General features: G+C 38.2%; 2 protein-coding genes across 17 annotated transcripts in view; both read left to right on the forward strand.

Moving 5' to 3' along the window:
• Fnip1 (folliculin interacting protein 1) overlaps positions 1-9,097 on the forward strand; it is an 80,135-nt gene extending 71,038 nt beyond the window's left edge. For 3 of the 4 annotated variants that reach the window (XM_006532849.4, XM_006532847.4, XM_006532848.3), the window contains 3 exons: positions 738-935; positions 4,226-4,341; positions 6,354-9,092. In XM_006532849.4, coding sequence (XP_006532912.1) covers positions 738-935; positions 4,226-4,341; positions 6,354-6,432 — 393 coding nt within the window. In that variant the 3' untranslated portion in view covers positions 6,433-9,092. Of the gene's footprint in view, positions 1-737; positions 936-4,225; positions 4,342-6,353 lie in introns of all 4 variants that reach the window. The other variant, NM_173753.4, reaches the window with a different exon arrangement.
• Positions 9,098-13,664: 4,567 nt separating this feature from the next.
• Positions 13,665-23,772, forward strand: part of Rapgef6 (Rap guanine nucleotide exchange factor (GEF) 6) — a 176,478-nt gene continuing 166,370 nt past the window's right edge. For 9 of the 13 annotated variants that reach the window (NM_001252496.1, NM_001252494.1, XM_017314348.2 and 6 more), the window contains exon 1: positions 13,701-13,974. In NM_001252496.1, coding sequence (NP_001239425.1) covers positions 13,906-13,974 — 69 coding nt within the window. In that variant the 5' untranslated portion in view covers positions 13,701-13,905. Of the gene's footprint in view, positions 13,975-23,772 lie in introns of all 13 variants that reach the window. The other 4 variants (XM_006532563.4, XM_030245697.1, XM_006532560.4 and 1 more) reach the window with 3 other exon arrangements.

Raw genomic sequence — 23,772 nt, forward strand, 5'->3', positions numbered from 1 at the left:
GAACATCAATTGAGAAATTGTGTTTCCAGCAGATTATCTTGTAGGCAAGTCTGTGATGTATTTTCTTGGGGATTGATGTAGGATCACCTAGCCCACATGGGTGCTACCACCCCTTGGCATGTGGTTCTGGGTTGTATAAGGAAGCAAGCTGAGCAAGCAAACAAGCAGAATTCCTTTATGGTCTCTGTTTCAGTTCCTGCCTCAAGGTTCTGCCAGACTTCTCTTCAGAATGGATATGCCTGGGATTTGTTCTCCTTTGTATCTATATTCTGCCTGCAAGTCCTAACAAATAGAAAAGTTAATGCACACAGGTAGTAATGTGCTTCAGGGTAGCACTGAATCTCTCCTGTGGTCCTGAGGCATGTTGATGGCTGATAGCACAGAATTTTACAATTGTCCCATTTATACAAATAGGTTTATGTCAAAAAGAAAGAAAGTCTTCTCTGTATTTTAAACTAAGAACTGTTTTCTTTCTGTTGTCTGGCATACGGGTTTGTGAGTGGTTGATCAAAAAGATTAGGAAAAGTTAAATTATAGATTTAAAGATACAAAGCTTCATTAATAGATATAAAGTATGTGTGATGATTTCTATAAAATATTTCAATGTATTTATTATTGTATTTTCTTTGGTAATAACTTATTTAATATATGTTTCTGCTTTTTTATTAATTGATTTGTTCTGCTTATATTACCTTTGAAAACTTTGCTAACCATAGACTGAATTCTTTTCTTTCCAGCATCCAGTGTTAGATGAACCAATAGCAGAAGCTGTCTGTATTATAGCTGATATGGATAAATGGACTGTTCAAGTGGCCAGCAGTCAGAGACGAGTAACAGATAATAAATTGGGAAAGGAGGTGTTGGTCTCTAGTCTTGTTTCCAACCTGCTTCATTCCACTCTTCAGCTTTATAAACATAATTTATCTCCAAACTTTGTAAGTATTGTGAGATTTCAATGACTTTGAGTACTCTGCTGAGTGAACTTGGCTAAATATGTGCACACACTAAATAGTCTTACTAGCTTTTATCATAAGTGCTTTGCTGAAAGAAGTATTACAATGAATACTTATCCTCCACAACCATTGTGGAGACATAATCTAGAGCTGGGATATTTTGGAAGGTTAGATTAGATCACTCAGGTGGTCTAGGTCTTGAATGTTGGTCCACACGAGAAGACTAGTGGTCCACGCAGGACGAAAGATTGAGATTGTTCTGTCTCTACCCTGTGAGAACACAGCGAGAAGGCAGCTGTCCATCATTTGAAAAGAGCCCTCACTAGGACCCAGATAATGGACTTTTCCACCTCTGGCATATGAGACAATCTATTACTAAGGCCATTCATCTGTGAGCTAAGAAAAAGGATGTTCTTAAATCTGTGCTGTCTGATTTTAGGAGCCAGATTTTTGGTCACATGTAGTGTGGCCACACAGTACTCATGGTTCGTATAGGATGTCTTTTCGGATCCCATCATCATATCAGGACTTTGAATAATTCCACGGTGTGACAGTTACAGCCTCTTCACACTTGTCCCGCTTTCAGGAGCTCATTCTTTTTCATGTTAAGAGAACTATAAGATAGCATGGCTAAAGCTCTCTGTGTCCGTATGACAGATACCCAGAAGCACTGCTCAGTGTCAAAAGACTGAAAGCTACCCCAGGAGGAGTAATGAAGAAACCCATTTTCCACACGTTCGCTTAGCACGGTACTTAAGTAGTAGCCAGAATTAGTATGTGAAAACAGAAACAAAATACTTCAAAATTGGAAAGGAAGATAGACTTAATTTTATTTGCAAATGACATAATCTAGAAAAAAACTTACCTCATGAGAAAAACTGATAGAATTTTCAGGAGAAAAGACGTGTAAAAATAAGATATTCTATATTCTAGCCTTGAGTAAACTGAAAGGGAAATTAAGCAGTTCTGAGCTAAGTGTTGTGACCATACCAGTGACAAGAGGATGAAGGATTCAGGCACCTCTGTTCTACCAGGTGTCCTGAGCTCAGTTCCCATTACCAATGGGGTAGCTCACAATCGTCATCTGATGATCTGTGTGGGCACTGCATACATATAGTACACATGCATACATGCAGGCAAACATACGTGTACAGACACATATATAAAATTTTAAAAATCAAACTATTTTTCAAAACAGTAGAAAGCCCTATTTAATCCAGTTATATAGAACATCAGGAGAATGCAATAAGCCAAAATAATTTTGAAAGGAAAGTACCCAGGCATGATGGTACATGCATGTCATTCTCACAAGATCTGAGCTACACAGTGAGAACTATCTTAGAAAACAACAACAGCAAAACCTGATTTCAAAACTTAGAGTGCTACTACAGTCAAAGCATGGTGGGAGTAGAATGAAGACCAGAGTACAGACAGACATTCTTCATTCATTATAAAATGAAGAGCCCAAAATTAAGCTTTTTCATATAGGATTGGTTTCAGTGATAGTGCCAAGACCACATTAAACAAGAAAAAGTACTTTCAACAAAAGACAACAACATTTTTTTAAATGTTCTTGAATTCTTATTTTATGCCATATAAAAAAATTTGCTCAACTTGGAGGAAAGACCTAAACTTTTAAGAGCTAAAATTTTTGTTGCTCATGTTTTAGATGTTATGCTTAAAAAATCGTTTTGTCATTCTCATTATATATCACAGAAGATTTTCCTCTTTGCTTTCTTATAAGTTAGTAGTTACTAGAGGGTGGGAGGGAGGAAATTATTATTGGGCTAAGAGTTTGTGATAAAAAGAAATTTTCAAGTGGATGGTGGTTATAGTTGTACATTATAGATGTTCTTAATGTCACTCAGTTATAGACTTTAAAATGTTCTGTATTAGGGCAGCGGATATAGCCCAGGTAAGAATGCTTACCTTCTATGCAAAAAGCCCTGGGTTGATCCCCAGCACCTTATAAACCAAGAGTGGTGGTGACAGAGACAGAAGAATCAGAAGTCATCCTGAACTTTATAGCAAGTATATGACCACCTTGATACACACCTGACCCCATTTCCAATTTCAAAATAATAATAATTATTATTATAAATTATATTGCCTCTATATACATATTCTGTAGGTAACATTTTCTTTTTTCTTTTTTCTTTCTTCTTTTTTTTTTTTTTTTTTTTTCCAGACAGGGTTTCTCTGTGTAGCCCTGTCTGTCCTGGAACTCACTTTGTAGACCAGGCTAACCTCGAACTCAGAAATCCGCCTGCCTCTGCCTCCCGAGTGCTGGGATTAAAGGCTTGCGCCACCACACCCGGCCAGGGTAACATTTTCTTAAAGGCATTTTTATCATAAGAAGACTTATCGATGAGATGTGTATCACAACACAATCAGTGAGCCTCCACATCCACTCAGTCATGTTTTCTAGTTATAAAGTAATTTTTTTATCAGGTGCTTTTAGTAGTTCATTTTCATTAGAAAGGAATTTATTGTTTATTACTTGAAATTCACATTTTCCCCTTAAAGCATTTATAATACTAATCATGTGAAAAAATCATCTAAACACATAACAAATTAATTACAAAATAACAAAATGTATGTATTTTGGGTTTTACTATTTTAGCTTAGAAATCTCAATCAGCAAGGTCTTATTCATTCTTTGAACTGTTGTAAACTGTTTTTTATTCTAGAGAGAGAATATGTGCATATGTGTGTATGCATGCATGTATGAATATGTGTATATGTGTGTATGCATGCATGTGATGTATACATACACACATCTATATATATATTTATCAGATTTGAAATTAAAGTATGTTTTATGGTCTTGTAAATGAATACTGATGATCATTGTGCAACACCATCTGGAATGCTGGTGAGTCTTACATTTAAAATGGTTGAGAGAGTAAATTTTATTGCAGTTTAAAAAAACAATGTTGTAGGAGTTGATCTTTGATACTGACCAGAAATAGATTTATACTCATTTTCAGCTAAAACTGCATACCTAATTTGTTCTGAACATAAATTCTAGTTGGCGTAACCAAATTGAATTGTGGAAAACTTGATGCTGTGAAATTTGCTACCTGGATGTTGTGGTGGATACTTTTATAATACAGCACCCAAGAATTTGAGGCCATCCTGAACTATGTTGGGAGTTAGCAAAATTCTGTTGTTATTCCTCATGTCCTCTCCCCAGCAAGGAAAGAAATTTGATACTACTCAAAAGAATTGGAAGGCTTTTCTAACAGGGTTTGGTTCTTTCCTGACTGCAGTGTGTAATGCACCTTGAAGACCGGTTACAGGAGTTATACTTCAAGAGCAAAATGCTGTCTGAGTACCTGAGGGGACAGATGCGTGTTCATGTCAAGGAGCTAGGAGTGGTTCTTGGGTATGTTCATGGTTTCTTTTCTGGCTTTTCTATGTCTCTTGTCATGTTCCTTGGAACTGCTTTCTGTTGTTGTTTATTATAATGTATCTTTTCCTACTAGAATCTGGGTACTGTTAGTGTTTAGTTTTCTTTGTATCCTGGAAAAGTAGATTTCTGTTATCCACTAATATAAATGCATAGGCCCTTGACCTAATCTGCAGTTACTCTCTGAAAAGTAACACTTATCTGAAATGATAACTAAGGAGGAAAAGGAAGTTGGTTTCCAAGCATAATGTTGCCTTATTGTATTATGTGCTATCAGCTTTTCTATGGTCTGTGTGTACATGATAAAAGGAATTAAAGATTTTTCTCCCTAAATTTAATTTCTATAAAAGGAAAAGGATCAGCATCAATCATTTAGAATCCAGTGTGTATGACAAGCTAAGTTAAAGTCTAGATTTTTTTTTTTGTCATCCATTCTGGGCATTTACCCTTATAGCCTCACACTTATTAATACTCTACTGGAGCTATCTATCATCTCGCTCCCTTGCCCAATTTAGTCATTCTGTAGTGTGTAAGCAATATCCAAATTGAAAGTGGCTAGTTTTATAAATTAACATGTCCTTTTGTCAGATATTAGGACTGAACATGATTTAATGACTCCAGATATTTCTAACTTTAACACTATTCGCATTCTATACCAAAGGTTGTTCAAATTCCAGTGAAGCTTTTTAGAGAATGGTTCTTTAGTATTTGGAAAATCAGAAACATATAATCTTATTTTCCTGGGAAATAGAAGTGTGTGTGTGTGTGTGTGTGTGCGTGCGCGTGCGTGCTACCTTTATTAATACCTTTAGAAATCAAACATTTTAAAAATAATATAATAAACCCAAGTTCATAGTACATTTGGTATAAAATGGAAAGTAAACTACCATCAACTTTTCCTCAGTTTACAACCCCAACATCAACACTGTTGACATTGTTTATTGTTACTGAATTTTAAAATGTATAAAAATAGAAATTGGTTTATATTCTGTCAGTATGCTGTTGTGCAATGTGCAGCTAACATAGCTTGAATATTTCTGCATATGGATGCATACTGCTAGATCTCATTTTAAGGGTTGTATAGCCTTCCTTTATATAATTTAGTTTACAGTGTTTGCTGTTATAAACTAATGCTGGAATGAAAATAAATTTTGTCCTGTGAGCATAAGTTCCTGGAAGTAGAGTGTTTAATTAAAGTGCATACAAACTATTATACACATAATTCTGATAACACTAATCTGGAAAGTACGGTCTGAACAAAAAGCCATCACTTATTAAATAACCAGACTTATAGCAGACTTTTAAAATTGTTACTCCTGATCTGGAAAATAGCATACATTTTTTTTTCAAATTCCTTAAACAAGTTAAATCTAACTTTTTCTAAATTTATTGACAATTTTTCTTTTTCTGAAAATTGAGTTTTTAAATTTTTGTTTGAGACAGGGCTTCCCTTGTAACTTAACTTGACCTCAAGCTTGTGATCTTCTTCCCTCAGTCTCCTCACTGCAGGGTTACAGATGTGTGTATAATTTGAATTGTACGTTACAGATGTGTGTATAATTTTAATTGTACAGCATGCCCTCTTTGAATCATTGTGGAATGATGTATTTTCAAGACATTTCCATTACTTGTAGCATATATTATAGAAACTTTTGGTTAAAAGCTTACACAGACTATTATTTTATTACTAGTAAATTGTATTTCTTGCACATCCGTCCCTAGATGAATAACAGGTCAACTGTGGTGCTTTCCTGTGTCTGTTCCCTGGCTGCTTTGCATTTAGAAGCATCCATTCCTTTGAGTCTGTGGTGCTACTGTTGGTGAAATTTTCCAGGTGTTGTTATCTTTAGCTCCTTGCCCTTTTGCTTTTGTCTAGGATAAGCACCATAGTGCTGAGGTTCACTGGCCATGGAGGAGTGACTATTGCCTCTAAGATTCATAGTTTGGATACAGAAAGCCTCAACTGAGTTGTCTTTTCTTTATTTCAGGATTGAATCCAGTGACCTTCCTCTTCTGGCTGCGGTAGCAAGCACCCACTCTCCATACGTTGCTCAGATACTCCTTTAACATGTCTAGAGGCTAACTTTGTTTAAAGTTGAATAGAAACCAAGGAGACAGGCGCTGTATCTGTGGAGCTGTTGCTGTTCTGTGATGTTTGTTTTGTGCATTACGCTTTAGGTGAACGCATCACCCTGCGCTGCGGTCTGTGTAGACCAAATGACTTTTTATTTTTAACTGGACATCTGAGCAGTGGTAGATTTTTCAACTAAGTGAAACTAAATCAAAATAATTGGGGGTATGTAGAGGGGTGGAATTTGCAAAAGCCAAAGTGTAACTTAGAATTTTCTGTGAATATACAGGAATTTCATACAAACTCTATAAAATGTCACAACTCATGAATAGCAATAGTTGTCTCATGATCAAATGTCAGAAATCTTCAATTCACTGATTTTTAATTTTTAATTCTATGGTACAGAAATCTACAAGACCTTGATTTGTTTGTTGTTTTGCAATTCAGATCAACTTATTTCTAGTTATTTAAGTATTTTTTTTATTAAAAACAACTGTTAATTATGAGAAACTCAGAATGAGTGAAGATGTCATGTGCCCATCCCAAGTGTACATATGTATCTATTTTTTTAAAAAAGCAGGGGTAGAAATACAATATTGATAAAAATGCCTTTTTAAAAAAATATTTTTTCATCTAGTATTGTATATAATGTTGAAATACTACCTTCTGATGATTTTTCTGTTTCACGCATTCTAAAATGTATTTAAGCCAATCTTTTTGAGGCTCAAGGTTCTAGATTCCCTAAGGATACTACTTTTTACCATTTGTTTTCTAAGAATAAGCTAATTCTTATCAATATTTACATATTAATTTAATAAATAAAAATTAAGATTAAAAAGTGCACCAAAGCAATGGCAAAAATACTGTATTTTTTAAATATGCTCAGGTGGCCACAAACTTCAGTATCGACCATTATAAACCCATATGAGCAGAATATTTCCTAACAATCCTCAATTTACACTAGTAGAAGTAATATCTTTAAAAACTGTTCTTTCTTTAAGTGTTCCTTTCTTTCAAATGTTGATTGCTTTTCAAAGCTTTCCCCTTATCTGTCATTGTCTTTGTATATAGTGCAGATTGTTGCTTGTAAGAAAGGCTAATAAGGAACCAAACTCTTGTAAGTAATGTAAATAAAAAGGTGGGTAGATCATGTTTTCAATATACTCTACTACCTCAGTTTACTTGAATACTGAATTAGAGCTTACTCTCTGCTTGTGTGGGCTAAGATATACATAATGCTAGAATTAAAGTTGGTTTCTGTTTTCATTGACTAATTCTAAATTGTTTAGCTCAAAAAAAAAAAAGAGAGAAAGAAAGGAAAAAAGAAAGAAAAGAAGAAAGGAAGGAAGAAAGAAAGAAAGAAAGAAAAACATACCCCCCCCCAAAAAAAATCCTACCCACGTGTTCGGTTACTGAATAATTTTATTATAACATATCCATTCTTGCTATTTAAATTTTTCAGTAATTAATGAAAAATTTCTGTGGTTTATAGTCTTCAGAATCTTGAATTTATGTGTCTGGTTACATTTATCTTGCTCTTTATGTGTGTTCAAGAGAATTCCAACTAGAAAAGAATAAATAGAATGTTTTAATGGAACATAAACCCCAAATTTAGGGTATCTACAGTTGGCCTTGGTTCTGTTTGTTGGTTCCAGTTAGTACCTGGGTCTCCCATGGATGACTTGGTGCCAAAGGGTTTTTTTATAGATGTGGAGATTTTGGGGGTTTTTGTTTTGTTTTTGATGTCCTTGTAACCCATTTGTTAGTGGAATTGCTCTGTTGTATTCTGTTGAAATTCAGTGAGTAGATTTCTGTTAGAATTTAGAATCTGGGAAAGCTACGGGCCATTGTACATTATTTTTTGATTGTGGCTCAGAATAATATGTATAGCAGGTAGATAATGTTTTGGGATGTTTTCTTGAACATGGAACTTTTCATAGTTCTATTTGAAATCTGTCATTACTTAGAAATTCTAGTCTTTAATAAGTGAATGGCTTGTGCACCTAATATTCTCAAAACTCAGCTTTGCTGGAAAGGTCTATAGTTTCTTAAAAACTCGCTAGTCCTTATAGGATTCCTGAGTTTGTAATACTTTTATCATCATATTCTTTACTTACTCAAAGCCCAAGGAATGAGCTGCTACTTCACTACAGTGTGGCTGTGATAAATGTGAAAAGAGTTTTGGCCTGTTTAAAATAATTTTTCAACTACTTAATGGTACAGACAAATATGTGCTGCATAATAAAAATACCTGTTTATTGTTACAGGAAATTAAAAAGGGATCTTTTATATTATAGGATTAAAACTAATTTTCTGTATATGTTAACTAATTGATTTAATTTTAAGTATCTTGCATTTATTAATATGTCTTAATTTTGAATTTGAAAACATGAAGTGCAATAAACATACTACTACAGATTTCATTTTGTTGCAATTGGCACGCAGTGCAGATGATCACTAACAGTTTGCATAATGCCTCCATCGGTAGCTGTCCTCTGAGAATGTTCTGCTTTCTCTTGAGTTATTTAGATGACGAATATATACAATGTACATACTTGTTTGTTGTTCTGAATACATTTCTCAAATGTACACCTGTATTATAATAACCTCCCAGTTCTAGGGGAAATTTGTGCAATAAACACTCATGTCAATTTGATGGGTAATGTTTGTGTTTCTTTCATATGTTAATGAGGCATATGTGACAGTTTGAACTCTGGATATCAACTTAGATTGATGAGCATGTGACCTTTCTATAGTGACAGAATCTGTTAATACTTTGTTAGATTGTGAGAGTTAAGTAAAATAATGATTGTTAAGAATTTAGCTAAATGCCAAGAATTTTTGGCTGCTACCTTTTGCCAGGTAATCTGAATAGTTACCATATAATGTTCAGAGAAGTTTTAATATATGCTCTAATAATTGTAATTTTAGTGTCAAAAATACCATAGTATATTCATTCATACACCCAACTCTATTCATAATGATAAATTGAAATTTTAAGTCCAAACCAAACTCAAACAACCCAAACCAAGAGATCACCATGTAATGCTATTTAAGAACAGTTTATTCAAAACAAATGCCCATGAGCCAGGCTGTGGTGGTGTAGAGATAGGCAGATCTCTGTGAGCTCAAGGCCAAGCCTGATCTACAGAGTGAGTTCCAGGACAGTGAAGGCTACACAGAGAAACACTGTCTCATAAACAAACAAGCAAAACAAAAAACAAAAAACAACAACAAATCAGATGACCATTAAATACACAATTAAACAGGTACAACAACATGGACTATTGATTTGGTGTTTTGCACTGCTTTGCTCTCTGATTTTGGATGTAACTCTGAGGAAGTGTGTCCTCTTGCTGTGCATCATGTGGGATTCAGCCCTCTATCTGCAGCAGTCATTTAACCCTGACTAGGTTCGTTGGGAAGCTGTCTTCCTTAAGTTAGGTTGAATTGAGTTGAGTTAAGCCTTGAAGCAGCACTAGACCAGGACCTAGTTTCATATATTAATTATATCAGTTTTATATTTAAAGGAGTGCTGTTTTAAATCAGTGAAGTATCGAACACTTGAAAAGTATGGATCAGTTATTTATAAAGTTTGTATAAACTTTAAAAATATAAAATTCCTTAGTATGGAAGACTGATTTTGCTATGAGAAACCACGTAAAATACAGAAGATTTAATCTAGTTATCTAAAGTCATAAAGTCTCCTGTAAAGTCCAACTTGTCTCTTAGACCAGAAAGTTTTCCCAGGTATTTGGGGTGACAGGTAGTAATGTGATCCAAAGGGTTTTTTTTTTTATCTGCTTTTCTGTGTGGAAGGGGGCCATAGAGCAGCAAGATAAGACCAAGCCCGAGCTGTAGGCCAGTGTGGACTGTGAAGTTGCAGCTTATCAGGTGCGTGAATTTGTCATGTCTACAAATTATTAGGCAAGCTAAGCTTGGCTGTTAGTAATTTCCTATTTTAAACTTCTAGGGGATAGCTAAACTAGCAAAGTTTGTATAAAGGTAACTAAGTTTAGAAAAGTAAAAAGGGAAAATAATATAAATTTAAAATAATCTATCAGATTTTATTATATTCCTTAGTAAGAATTTTTAATTTCATTAAAACTATCCAAATTGTTCAAACATGAACTTGTATTTTAGAGAAATCACTTTCCAGAAGAAATAGAAGTGTTTTTGTTTGGATTGTGGTGACAACATACTGATTCACATGATTTAACTCATCTTGAAAATCCTGAAAGCCCACTATTTCCATACAGATGTACAAACTGATGTTCAGAGATGCATTAAATGGTGTCAGGGGTGTGTTCATAACAATAGTAGAATGCTTGCTAGGGGTTAGGTCCTCAACACTGGGGAACAACCGCCTTTCCTAACTAAAAGTTAAATTCCAGTCTGATTGCCTGCAAAGTTCAAGTTTATAATGATCAAGATTTTTTTTTTCCCTCTTTCAAAATTTTAAGGTGAGGGACTGGAGAGATGGCTCAGCAGTTAAGAGCCCTGGCTGCTCTTCCAGAGGACAGGAGTTCAATTCCCAGCACACATGTGGCAACTCACAACTATTACTCCAGTTTTAGAGGATCTGGCACCCTCAAATAGACATGCATGCAGGCAAAACATCAATGCACATAAAAATAAATAAAACTTAAATAATATTAAGATGAAACTGAACATTAATCTTTGGGGTATTAACTGTTGAGATATAGTTTATATACTATATATAAACTTAAAATATACATTATATAAAAGTGATGCAGATCACTTGCAACACTTCAATTACTTCCTATTGCTGTGATGGGCCACTGAACAGAAGCAGCCTGGGATGGAAAGGGTTAGCTTTCCTCTTAGAGGGCAGAAACGGAAGCAGAGACTATGAAGGAGCAGTGCTTACTGAAGTTGCTATGTTTGCTTGCTTAAAGGACCCAGGAGCACTTGCCCACCCCCAGTGGACTAAGTGTTCCACCTCAGTCATTCATTAATCAAGTAAATGCCCCCACAGACTTGCTTACACTTCAGTCTGATGGAGGCATTTTCTCAATTGAGGTTCTCATCCCAGAAGACCTTAGCATGTATCAGTTGACAGAAAACTTAACCAGCACAAGTACCGTATACCTTTTTCACAATTTATGTCTATAGTGGCTGAACCATATGGGGCCTTTGTGCCCTAACCTCAGAAAAGATGTGCTAATAGGGTGTTGTAAACTTCAAATTTGGGTAAGCTCCAGCGTCCAATGGAAAATACAGCACTGTCAGTGCTCTGAAATGTTACAGTCTGAACTCTCCTGTTTTTATTAGAGATTCTTACCTTGCCAGAGAAAGGTACTGTGAACCATTATTGGAAAACATGTCTAATCATAAGACACTACGTTCCCTAGTTGGCTGATACTCCTGAAAATACTATGATGCACTTAGATGTGGTCACAGTCTTCAATTTTAAAAATTCTGTGTAAATGAAATGCCAGAAGGTGGAGGTTCACAAGGAATGGTGTGACTAGTGTGGCCCACCTATGCTCTAATAAGAACAGTGCAAAATAACTTTCCCAAAATGATGGAGTCTGGAATTCTGAAAGTTAGCCTTTACTGTTGACATAGCCTGATAGTCAATTTGACAGAATCTAGAATCCCCCAAGGAAATAAATCTCTGGGCATGTCTGTGAAGAAGCTTCTAGATTGGGGTAATGAAGTTAGGAAAAAGCCACTCTTCTTTCTCATGGGCCTGGGGTACTGGACTGAATAAGAAGGCCAGCTAAGCAAGAGGATTCATCATGTGCTATTACCTGACTGTGGACAAAATGAACAGCTACTTAACACCCCTGTCGCCATGGCATGGCAGGAAAAGGCACTTGCTACCAAGATAATCTGGGTTTCATTCCTCGGGACCCAGATAGTGAAAGAAAAAACACTCTCCTATAAGATGTTTCCATGAGCACAGAGGTACATGCCACACACAATAGAAACATTAAAAAAAAAAAAACCTAAACAATAGGCTGCAGAGATGTCTCTGTGGTTTATGAGCAAGCAGTGCCCTCGGAGAGGGCCTGAGTTAAGTTCCCAGCACTCATGTCCATTGATTGACAGCTCCTGTTACTTCTGGCTCAATCTGGGGGCCAAAATAAACCTAGGGTTACTTTTATCATAACAGGAATAATAACAATCAGTTTTTGCAGCTTTTCTTGTTCCAAAGGACAAGTAACAAAACTGAAGCTGTCTTTATTTTGTTAGAGACTAGAATGTAAAATTCAATACAAAACGGAGTGGAGAGGTTTGCTCTGAGCACTGCTTAGGTTAAAGCAGCCCCCACCCACTCACTCTCACTGCCCAGATTTTAGTCAAGGTTGTTAGATTAGGATGGAGGCAAGTGGAAATAAAAGGGCAGATCTACCTCCACAGAAGTTCTGTCCTTTAATCAGAACAAGTGACACCAGTTTCTCCACGGGAGTGGAAGCTGCACAGGTGGTGCAGAGGGCCTGAAGTTCTATAGGACGGGAAAAAACCTCTGGGATATAAGATTTCACCTGCGGGTCGGTTCCCCTACAGTCTCAAAGTGCTAAATAAATACCAAGTTGGCATGCTGATCTTCTCAGAAGGCAAGGATTCTGACAGCCCACAGGTGTTATCTGTCAACTTTCGAATCAGGAGTTCCTTAGTCCACCTGAGGCTTTTTGGTCATTAAACCCTTTAAAGGAAAATCCTAAAATTCTGCACACAGAAGCCAAGACAATCTGGTGCACGCTAGACCAGCAGGCTACTCTGAACTATAGCTCTAGTCTTCAAAACGCTTTTTTCTTTCTCTCTTTTTTTTTCTTCTTCTTTTTTTTTTTTTTTTTGAGGCAGCTTTCACTATCGATTTCGTGGTTTGTTTTTGTTTTTTAAAGTCGCGTAGAATACGCCACAAGGTTGCGGTGGGCTAGGTGCGCGAGTACTGCCCCGAGATCCGTGGCTTGCGGAGCGGTGCGTGGGCTTCCCCGCTTGCTGAATGGCAGCCTCGATTTCCGCGGGGCCATAAGAGCCCCGCGGTTTCCGGACTCGAGCGCTAAACCAAAGCATCTTACCCACAGCTCTACCCGATAGTCTATTTTTGGCGACGCCCTCGTAGCATTTCCGGAACCTCAACCGGAAGCTGGGTATGCGGAAACTACAATCCTGTAACCGAGGCGGAGTCTCGCGAAGAAAAGCCAAGCCGCTCATTCTCCGCCCCCTCCACGCCCATCTCTCTACGTCACGGCCAGGCGGGCGTTAGTGTGCGCGTCGTGCGCATGCGCATGCGTTCTCGGCCAGTCTCGCCCCCGCGCAGGCGTCTTTCTGGCCAGTCGCGCGTGGGCTGAGGCCCTGGGCGGGCGTTGCGAAGACTTGTTTGCTTGAGTTTGGACCCTGCGACAGTTCTCATTTCCCTCCCGGTGGGGCTGGCGTACACCCGGAGCTGGAGAATGGGCAGCTAGACGCAGGCTAGGGAGCCTGTGGCTGCGGACATGAACTCGCCCGTGGACCCCGGCGCTCGGCAGGCACTGAGGAAGAAGCCGCCCGAGCGGACTCCTGAGGTAAGGCCGGGCACTGGCGAGCACTGCTCGGCCCCGACCTGGCCGTAGCCGCGCAGGGTGATGAGCACCTTTCCTGCCGCTTCCTGCCGGGGACTTCCTTGTACTTGTGATAAGAAAGCACCGTTACTGTTGACTGGCTTCTGAGTTTGTGTGTGCTCAGGTGGGCTGAAAAACAAGCTGGGAATAATGATGTGTAAGAGACAGTTCATACCATAGCCAGTGTGTGCTGTGCGTTCATCTCAGATACTGCACAATTGCCCCCAGAAGACAGGTTTCCAATGTCCGTATCAGACTCTGCGTCAGCCAGATAGTAGTAAGTCCCGTGGCGGGTGATGCGTGTCGAGTGGTTCCCTGGTGCTTTTTCAAACTTTCCGTGGGAAGTTTAAGATTATTTGTTAAGTTTTCTTGGTTTGAAGACGTTTCTATAATCTTAGTGGCTATGTGTATTATACCAAAATTAAAAAAAAAAAAAAGGAAAACCCAACAGCAATGTAAATGCAATGAGTCGTCTTGTTTGAAGTTGCAGTAACTGAAATGAAATGTTTTAATTTTTAGTCACGGGAGTTTCATACTTAGAGTTCTTTGCATAGAAAGTCTCAAACTTTGGGTAACACTCTGGGACATGACTTTGTTACAGCCATTATTGAAGTTGTGATGTGTCCAGCTTGCTTCCTGAAACCTTGATCTTTGCATAGTAACAAGGCACCTGCCCACCCCTTTCCAGGGGCTACTTTTTCCTACTTATAATTTATGAATCAGCTTTTCTGTGGTGATTACCATTGTAATGTGCATTTTAAGTTTTATTTACGAACATTATTTAGGTAATGAAGGAAAACCTTGTTTCTCTTCAGGTACCGAATTACTTAGTTTGAAATTGAGTCTTTTTAAGTAGAGGACGTTTTCTCAACTGTTGGGGAACTTATGCTTGGTCATGTGTGCTGTGTTGAGGACTTTTATCTTGTGTTACTGGAATAGCAACATTGTTGAAGGGAATATTAACTGCTTGGATTCATTGGCTGTATTTTTGAATGAGTGTAGAATTTAGGTTACTAATAAATCATTATCCAGAGTGCTAGTGATGCTTTATTTTGACAAAGAGTTCTATGAAATTCTCACAAGTTCGTTTCTGCTGTCAAAAGATTCTCGTAGTGGACTCCTAAGAGTCTGTTATAAATATATTAATTTGGTAATTATTCATTGCCAACCTGTTCAAGGCTCTATTTTGTACATTAGAAAATTTTAGTGGGCACAATAGACAGGTCCCTATAGTTCTTACATCCTGATGGATTAAGGAATTGAGAAGGTAGGTGATAAATATGCAACATGCTAGCTAATAATGGCTATTTCCAATAATAGGATAAGGAGAATTGGGGAAAGGGAAAATAAGCTATTTCCTAGGTAACTTGACTTGCTTGTTGAACGAAACTGGGTATCCCTGTGTAGCTCACAGCAACCTGGAACCATAACTTGTCGGCACTTTGCTTGTATGAAGATGGTAGTGACCCTCAAGGATCTGACTTGATGAACATTCTATTGATGCATACGAATGGGATTATGTGCAGAGTTTTATGAGGAAGAAAGCTTATGCAAATGGAGGAAATGGTCATTGCAAAGACCCTGTGATTAGAGTGTTCTGTTCATACATTCCAGGATTAACAGGGAACTCTTGAATAGTGGGCAATGAGCCAGAGTGGGTAGGAAGTCCTAGATAGTGCTGTAGGATAGGACACAGCATATAGGACTTTGTAAAATGTGAGGGTTGTTATTACTACTACTGCTACCACCACCACCACCACCACCACCACCACCACCACCACCACTACAACTACTTTTATCTGCAGTGAAATGGGTGAGCTACCATCTGAAGGTTTTGAAGCAGTGGAATGAAACTGTCTTGATAGATTTTCAAAAAGACTGGCTGTTATGTAGAGTGTAGACCAGGTGGAAACAAGGGTAGGAGCAGGAAGTTAGAAGCTATTGCATAAATGGGGTAAGAGATGATGATAGTTCAGACTAAAATGACAGCCATGGGGATTCTGAATAGCCATCAACTTCTGAAAATATTTTTAACCTTTAGCCAGGAGCCTTTGTTAATAACATAGACTAGGTATAGACTGAAGGATAAAGAAGAATTGAACATGGTTTCAGAGTTTGGGGTCTAAATTATGGAGTGTTGAAGTTGTTACCAAAGACAAGTTGAAGAGTTATCAAAGAAATGGCCTTGGATGTCACGAAGTGATACAATGCACACCTAGTGTCATGAGATCCTGGACTTCATCCTCAGCACCACAAAACAGAAATACAAGAGATTTACCAGAGCTGATTTTTGTGAGGGGGTAATATCACAAATTATGTTTTCAATATGTCTAATTTAAAATATCTGTTAGAAATGTTGGAGTAAACATTTAGCACATAAAAGCTATGTTTCTAAGAGAAGGCTGGACTAGAGAGTTAAAATTTATAGTCATCGGGTTGTAGATTGTTTTCAGTTGGGAGAATTATGAAATTATCAATATAGAGTGTATAGAGAATAGAAGAGGTAAAATTTACAGTCATTGGAATGTAGACATTTTCAGTTATAAGAATATATGAAATTAGGAATATAAAGAATATACATAGAAAATAGGGGTCACACATTATGATCCCAGCACCTGGGACTCTGAGGAGGAAAATTGCCATTGATTCCAGGCCTGCCTGGTATGAATGAGGATGGATGTGTTTGGGTATGACATGTCTTAGAAAAAAAATGTTAGAATAAATAGGTAGATTAAGAGACAGAGGGGTTGGAGAGAGAGCTCAGTGACTAAAAGCATTCACTGCTCTTCAGAGGTCCTGAGCTCAATTCTCACCAACCACATGGTGGCTCACAACCATCTATATTGAGATCTGATGCCTTCTTGTGGCATGCAGGCATATATGCATATAGAGCACTCATATACATAAAATACATAAATAAATCTTCAAAAAGCGAGACAGAAACAGACACATACACCCAGTGTATAGTGATATCATGGAAGCCAAGTTAATAAAAGTGCATGTTCTAGGAGTGTAGTTAGTTGTAGAGCATTTGTCTGTCACATATGAAGCCTTGGGCTCAATTCTCAGGGTAGGATTGGGGGATTCTATTTTTAAAAGCTAGGCATGATAACACATGTCTGGAATACCAGCATTTAGGAAGTGGAGGCTACAGCATTAAGAGTACCAGTCCAGTCTGGGCTACATAAGACCATGTTTCAAACAAACAAAAACCAAAGTTACAATGGAAGGGGATAATATTCCTGTGTTAAGCTTAATTTAGTTCCTTTTCCTTGAATATGTACTGAGTGCAAAGCATGTGAAAATATACAAATAGGCAACATTATGGTTTGAATTTCAAATCATCTCCCCCTATCCATACACACATATAGGCTTCTGTGTTTCAATACCTTGTCCCCAGCTGGTGGCAATGTTGTTGGGAGGTTGTGGAACCTTTGGAGCAGATGTGGGTCACTGGGGATAGGTCTTTCAGTCATAGTCCAGCCTTACTTCTAGTCCACGCTTGCTCTTTTCTTGTTAATCACCAAACATCTGAGGAGCTTTTGCCTCACTCTCTACCCTTCTTTACTCACAGCATAGATCCACCCACTTTAGCCATCCTGCATTCCCTGTGGTGGTGGACTGATAGCCCCTGAAAGTAGAAACCAGAATAAGTCTTTACTCCTTTTAAGATGCTTCTGTCAGGAAGCAAGTCAGAATGTAAATTGCTAATACAGCAGTGTGTTTGTTTTTGAGACAGGGTCTCACTGTGTAGCGTAGACTGTTCTCTAAATCATTATTATCTTTTTGTCTCAGCTTCTGAAGTTCTTGGATTATAAGTGTGTGCCACCAGGCCAAGTTTAGAATCAGTGTTTTTATAACTTTGTAATAAATCTTTGTGTACTAGACTCTGAAGTATGACATTTAGATAACTTTCTAAAAGTTTTTACTTCTCTAGCTCTTTGTCCTACTTTTGGGATCCAAGTTTCACAACAAATTGTCTTTCCTGAGCTCTCTGATTTCCTTTCCCATTTTTAAAAAGGATTTCTTATGGGAAAATGTGGGCTTAAGTACTGGTCTTGTAATTAAAAGTGTTCTAAAACCACAAAAGCTATTAAAGAGATATGGATTCAAGTAGAACACCTAACTAGCATGTGTGGGACCTGGACTTTAGCCCAGCCAAAAACAGGTACACAAGTCTATAGCACTAATATTCAGTCAACCTGAAAATAGTGGGTTATTTGAGCACACAAGTTTAAGTCTAACCCAGACAAAGTAGTTGAGACCATGACTCAAAAAAAAAAAAAAAAAAAAAAAAAAGGCTTTACTGTATTCCAAAATGTTTCCTGAGACTTCTAGTAGCTGTCATAGTGTCTTAGTATTCTGTATACTGTGTTATTTGCACAGGAACAGAATGGACTAATGATGTGTTTCTCAGAATTTTCTGTTACAAACTTAAGCTCACTTTTTATTAATAAATACTAGGTCAATCTTTCACATCTTAAATTAGAACCTTCAAAATGGCTTATAGGCCATTTTCATATTTATACATGGCCCATGTATTAATTCTGATACATATACAGAGATTTGAGATACTGTGCATCATGCCACATTCTCCATCTCTGCTTTGCACAGTATATATGTGGTATAATAACAGCCTCGGAATTTAGGGGTTTGTTTTGGTGATAGAGTCTATGTAGTCCAGACTGGCCTCACTTTCTGTATAGCCAGTACTGCCCTCAAGCCTGATGATCCTCCTGCTTTAGCCTCCCAAGTGTTGAGGCTCCAGGCTCGCATGGTCATGATACCACCCATTGCAAGTCCTAGATCCCATTTCAATACTGGTATCTAATATTTTTGTATGTGTGAACTTTTCCTGAGAGAAGTAAATGACTGCTCACTCCAATTAGGTTACCAACAACAGGACAAAGTAACAGTTCTATCCAAGTATATAGGCCTACTATTATGTGAGAAAAACAAACAAGCAAAAATAGCTGCATCACCAAAAAGTCTCATTGCGTGTGGTTGATAACTTCCTCATAGATCCCTCACCCTCCTTGAGTTAAACTTCCACCCTTTATATTCTAAGCAGGTGTGCCCAGCCACAGCCCATGTTTGCCACGACTGGCCTAGAATACAGTCCAAAACAAAACTGAAAACTTACTTTGAAAAAAAATATGATTTCCCCTCCCCTACTTCCTTTAAAAGATAAAAAGACTTAGGTTGACAAACCTGCAAATTTTCCTATTTTTCTAAAAATTGAATAAGAGCTGAAGAGATGGCTGATGATTAAGAGCCCTTGCTGTTCTTCCAAGGGATCTGTGTTATTTCCCCAGTCCCCTCATCAGGTAGCTCACAATCACCTGTAACTCCTGGACCAGGGAATCCAATGCCCTCTTAAGATTTTGGCATCTTAAAGTGCATGGTATACACATAAATAAAACAATTCTTAAAGATGAATAACATACAGTCATCATAAAGAAGCTGAAATAGCTTGTAAAATATCTGGTTGTGCTGAAAGACAATTCAAATAGAAGAAACTTAGTTATATTTTAGAATAGAAATTTCTTTTCTGTATGGCTTCAAAACGTTTTTTTAAAGAAACATCAAGGAGTATTACAAATAAATGACAGTTTTAACTTTTTAGATTTTTTTTTTCAAAAAGGAGTTTGTAGGGAGCTGAGGAGAAGAAGTGCTATGAGTTCAAGACCAGCCTGGGCTATAGTGTGAGACCCTAACTCAAAATGAATAGGGGAAAATTTTGCCAGCCAGAATTTCATGCTCATTTGGGTGCTAGTACAATTCTACCTCAAATTTAAAAATAACAAAAAATAAGACTTACAATTATTTCTTAACCTTCAGATTTTAGAATAATGGTCTGTGACTCTAAACCTGTAGAATGGATCCCCTCACCCCCACCCCCCACCCCCGGACCTGGCAAAACACCACTGATGTACTTGAATCATTTTTGAGTGAGTCACTTTGCACACTCTGAGGGTGGCTGAACAAAGATTCCGCTGTGTGTTTCCCAGCCAGTGTACATTCAGAGGGTTCTTGGGGGGTGGGAGGAGGTATTTATACTTCTGGACCCTTTGACCTTCATTTGTAAATCCAACTAAATATAAAAAAAAAGTCAGATCTAGATGAAATCTTTATTAAAGAAAAGCTGGGGGCTGGAGAGATGGCTCAGTGGTTAAGAGCACTTGTTCTTCCAGAGAATGTGGTGGTTCACAACCATCTATAGCTTTGTTTCCTGAGGTTTCATACCCTTTAACAGGCTCTATAGGCACCAGGCACACTCCACAACCATAAATTCAGGCAGAACACCCATTCATATAAAGAAGAAAAACCATGGCCAACTGGGAGTTCGGACCATGTGATTTTTGTTTCTGAGATGGTTAGGAACTTACCTTAATTCTCCCAGAAGGAAAAGCAGCCAACATGATGAGCTTCATGACATGAGGATCTTTGGAAGGGATGTAGTGAATGTGAGTGCTATGAACTGTTCATCATTAGACAAGCTGAGTTAGTTAAAGTAGGGTGTGACTGTACATAAAAAACAGAATGGTGACTTCTGGCATGGCAGTGGAAGCTATCATTCATGCTACCACTAATCTTTCCCACTCCTGTCTACCACTAAAGCTTTTGGACAAGTGCATAGGGTCAAGAATTCACACTGTTGGCCTGGAGAGATGGCTCAGCTGTTAAAGGCTAGGCTTACAACCAAAAATAATTCACACTGTAATGAAGTATAATAGAGAGGTGCACTGTCTTAATTAGGATTTCCATTGCTGTAAAGAGACACCATGACCAAGGCAACTCTTAAAATGTACAACATTTAATTAGGGATGACTTACAGGTGGTTAGGACAAAGCTATCTCAAAGCCTACCCCCATAGTGACATACTCCCTCCAGTAAGGCCACACCTCCTAATAGTGCCACTTCTTGGGTCAAGCATATTAAAACCTTCACATTCCACTCCCTGACCCCATAGGCTTGTTCAAACACGAGTCTATGGTGGCCATACCTAGCTATAGCATAAAACAAAATACATTTAGCCCAACTTCACAAGTACCATAGTCTATTACAGACTCAACAATGTTAAAGTCTCTTCTGCGATTCATGCAGTCTCTTAACTGTAATACCTTATAGAATCAAAATACAAAAGCAGATCTCATACTTCCAACATCATAGGATATATATATTACCATTCCAAAAACTTCATGGTGAGGAAATACTGTACCAAAGCAAGACCAAAACCAGCTGGACAAACTCCATCTCCATATCTGATGTCCAATTCCGTTCTGCTTTGTTGACTACAGCACAATTCTCTTTGGCTGGTTCCACTCCCTCTTAAGCAGCTTTCCTTGGCAGGTTTCCCAGGGCTCTGGCATCTCAAATATCTTGGGGTCTCCAAGACAACTTCAACATTACAGCATTTTGTTCCAATGCCTGGAACACATGATCTTCTGGGCTTCTTCAAAAGGCTTCAGTCACATCTCTAGCTTTGCCCTCTGTATCACTCTGAGCCCTGGTTGACTCCATTCCACTGCTGTTGGTGTTCTTGGTGTTCATCTCATGGTATTGGCAGTTTTCCACTGCAACTAGACTTCACCAGTAGCCTCTCACAGGCTCTCCTCACAGTGCCAAGCTTCAGCCAAGTGGCTCTGGCTTTAGAGTCAAGAATAGAAGGAACTACTGGGACAATTGATACTGGTTAGTTGGAGCTAAGAAATTGGTGGTGATAAGAGACCAGCATAACTGAGGTGAAATCTTCTTTGCATGATCCCTTTTCAGTCCTCTGCTGTTAACTGAAGCTTCACCTTTACTAATATGGCCTTTGCTAGCGTCACACAGTGCCAAGCCTCAGCTTCTTCCCTTCATGCCTTCAAAACTATCTCTGGAAAACAGCTTCTTTGTGCTCTCAGAAGACACTTCCCAGAAGATTAAGCTCTCTCAAAGCCCACCCCCACTGTGACATACTTCCTCTAATAAAACCACACCCACCCCAACAAGGCCACACCTCCTAATAATGCCATTCCCTGGGGTAAGCATATTCAACATACTACATACACTTCTAACTTTGATAACTTTGCTTATATGGTGCTGGAAGCACAGTTTGAAATGCACCAGAAGGAAGATTACTAAGCTAGATCAGATTTGATAAATGGAATAACTAACATAGCAGTGTTCGTTCCTGGAGAAGGAGAGCCTAAACTACAAATCAGTTTCCTTGACTTGCTAAGTTTTGGGTGTTGTTTGTTTTGTTTTAACCTGTTCTATAAAGTTAAGTTCCTATTAATAGGAAATGACTGAAGATGTGCACCCATTTTTCTAAGCTAATCTTTGAGACTGTCTTTGTGCCCTAGATGACCTGGAATTGCTCTGTTACTCAGGCTGGATTTGAATGTACAAAGATCTTCCTGTCTCTGCCTCTTAAGTGCTGGCATTAAAGGTGTGTGCCACCACACCTGTCTGTTTGGGTTTTTGGAGACTAAAAAATAAAAACATTTCTGAATTTAAAACAAAACAAACAAAAAAACAACAAGAAGAAGAAGGAGCAAAAAAACCCAAAAAACCAGAATGGTTATCCTAGCTCACAGGAAGGTGAGGCAGAATGATTAGGAGTTCAAGGCTAGCTTCAGCTATAAGTTTGAGGCTAGCCTTGGCTACATAAGATTTTGTCTCATAAACAAACATGAGAATGAATTCTTCTTGTAGAATTCCCAGGTTTTAGAGTCATAAGCAGCACTCATTTGCTCTTCTGGCGTATGCTTCCAAAGGCCACATTCCTAACTGTTTGGTGTAAATGGTAACTTAGGCCGTGGGAGAGATTCAGGGCTTTGACACATGGCAAACAGTAAGATTGATTCTATAAAACCCCAAACCATAGTAGAACTTGCATAACAGGGCAACAGGTATTTTATTTGATATTTGTGGGGAGAGGGAACATCATTACCAAAATGAGGCTTGCATGTGCAAAGGAACTGAATTCCAAAGAAGTAAAATAAAATTTCTTGTTCAACTTGGGGGTCCCTGATGGAGGAGATGGAGAAGGGACTGAAGGAGCTGAGGGGGTTTGCAGCCCCATATAGGGAGCAACAGTGTCAACAGGCCAGACCCTCTGGAGCTCCTGGGGATTGGACCACCAACCAAAGGACATACATGGAGTGGCCCATGGTGCTGGCCACATATGTGGCAGAAGATAGCCTTGTTGGACATCAGTGGGAGGAAAGGCTCTCTGGCCTGAGGATGTTCAATGCCCAGGGTAGAGGAATGCCAGGGTGGGAGGATGGGAGCGGATGGGTGGAAGAGCACCCTCACAGAGGCATGGGGAGGAGTGATGGAATAATGGGTTTCCAAAGGGGAGACCTGGAAAGGGGAAAACATTTGAAATGTAAATAAAGAAAATATCCAAGAAAAAAAGGAAATAACTGCAGGAAAAAAATTCTTGCTCAAGCTATATGACTTAACAGGGTCTTTTTTAGCACTGACTTTAGTTAGAATAATAAACAAAGGTAGCTTCTTAACTTTGGACTTTCTGTTGTTGTTGTTCTTGTATTGATACCTATATTGATGCTTCCTCTACTAATTAGTGCTTTTAACTCTTTTATTGCTTTAAGACAGTGTCTTAACATAACCCATGGTGGCCTTAATCTGGTGTCTTCCTGCTTCAATCTCCTGAGTTCTGAAATCACTAATATACCATGTCTGGCTATAATAAATAAATGACATTCATTTAATAACATCTTATACAGTAAAGTTGACTCTTTGTATATTAGT

The sequence above is a fragment of the Mus musculus genome, chromosome 11, assembly GCF_000001635.26.
Source record: "Mus musculus strain C57BL/6J chromosome 11, GRCm38.p6 C57BL/6J".
Taxonomy (NCBI): domain Eukaryota; kingdom Metazoa; phylum Chordata; class Mammalia; order Rodentia; family Muridae; genus Mus; species Mus musculus.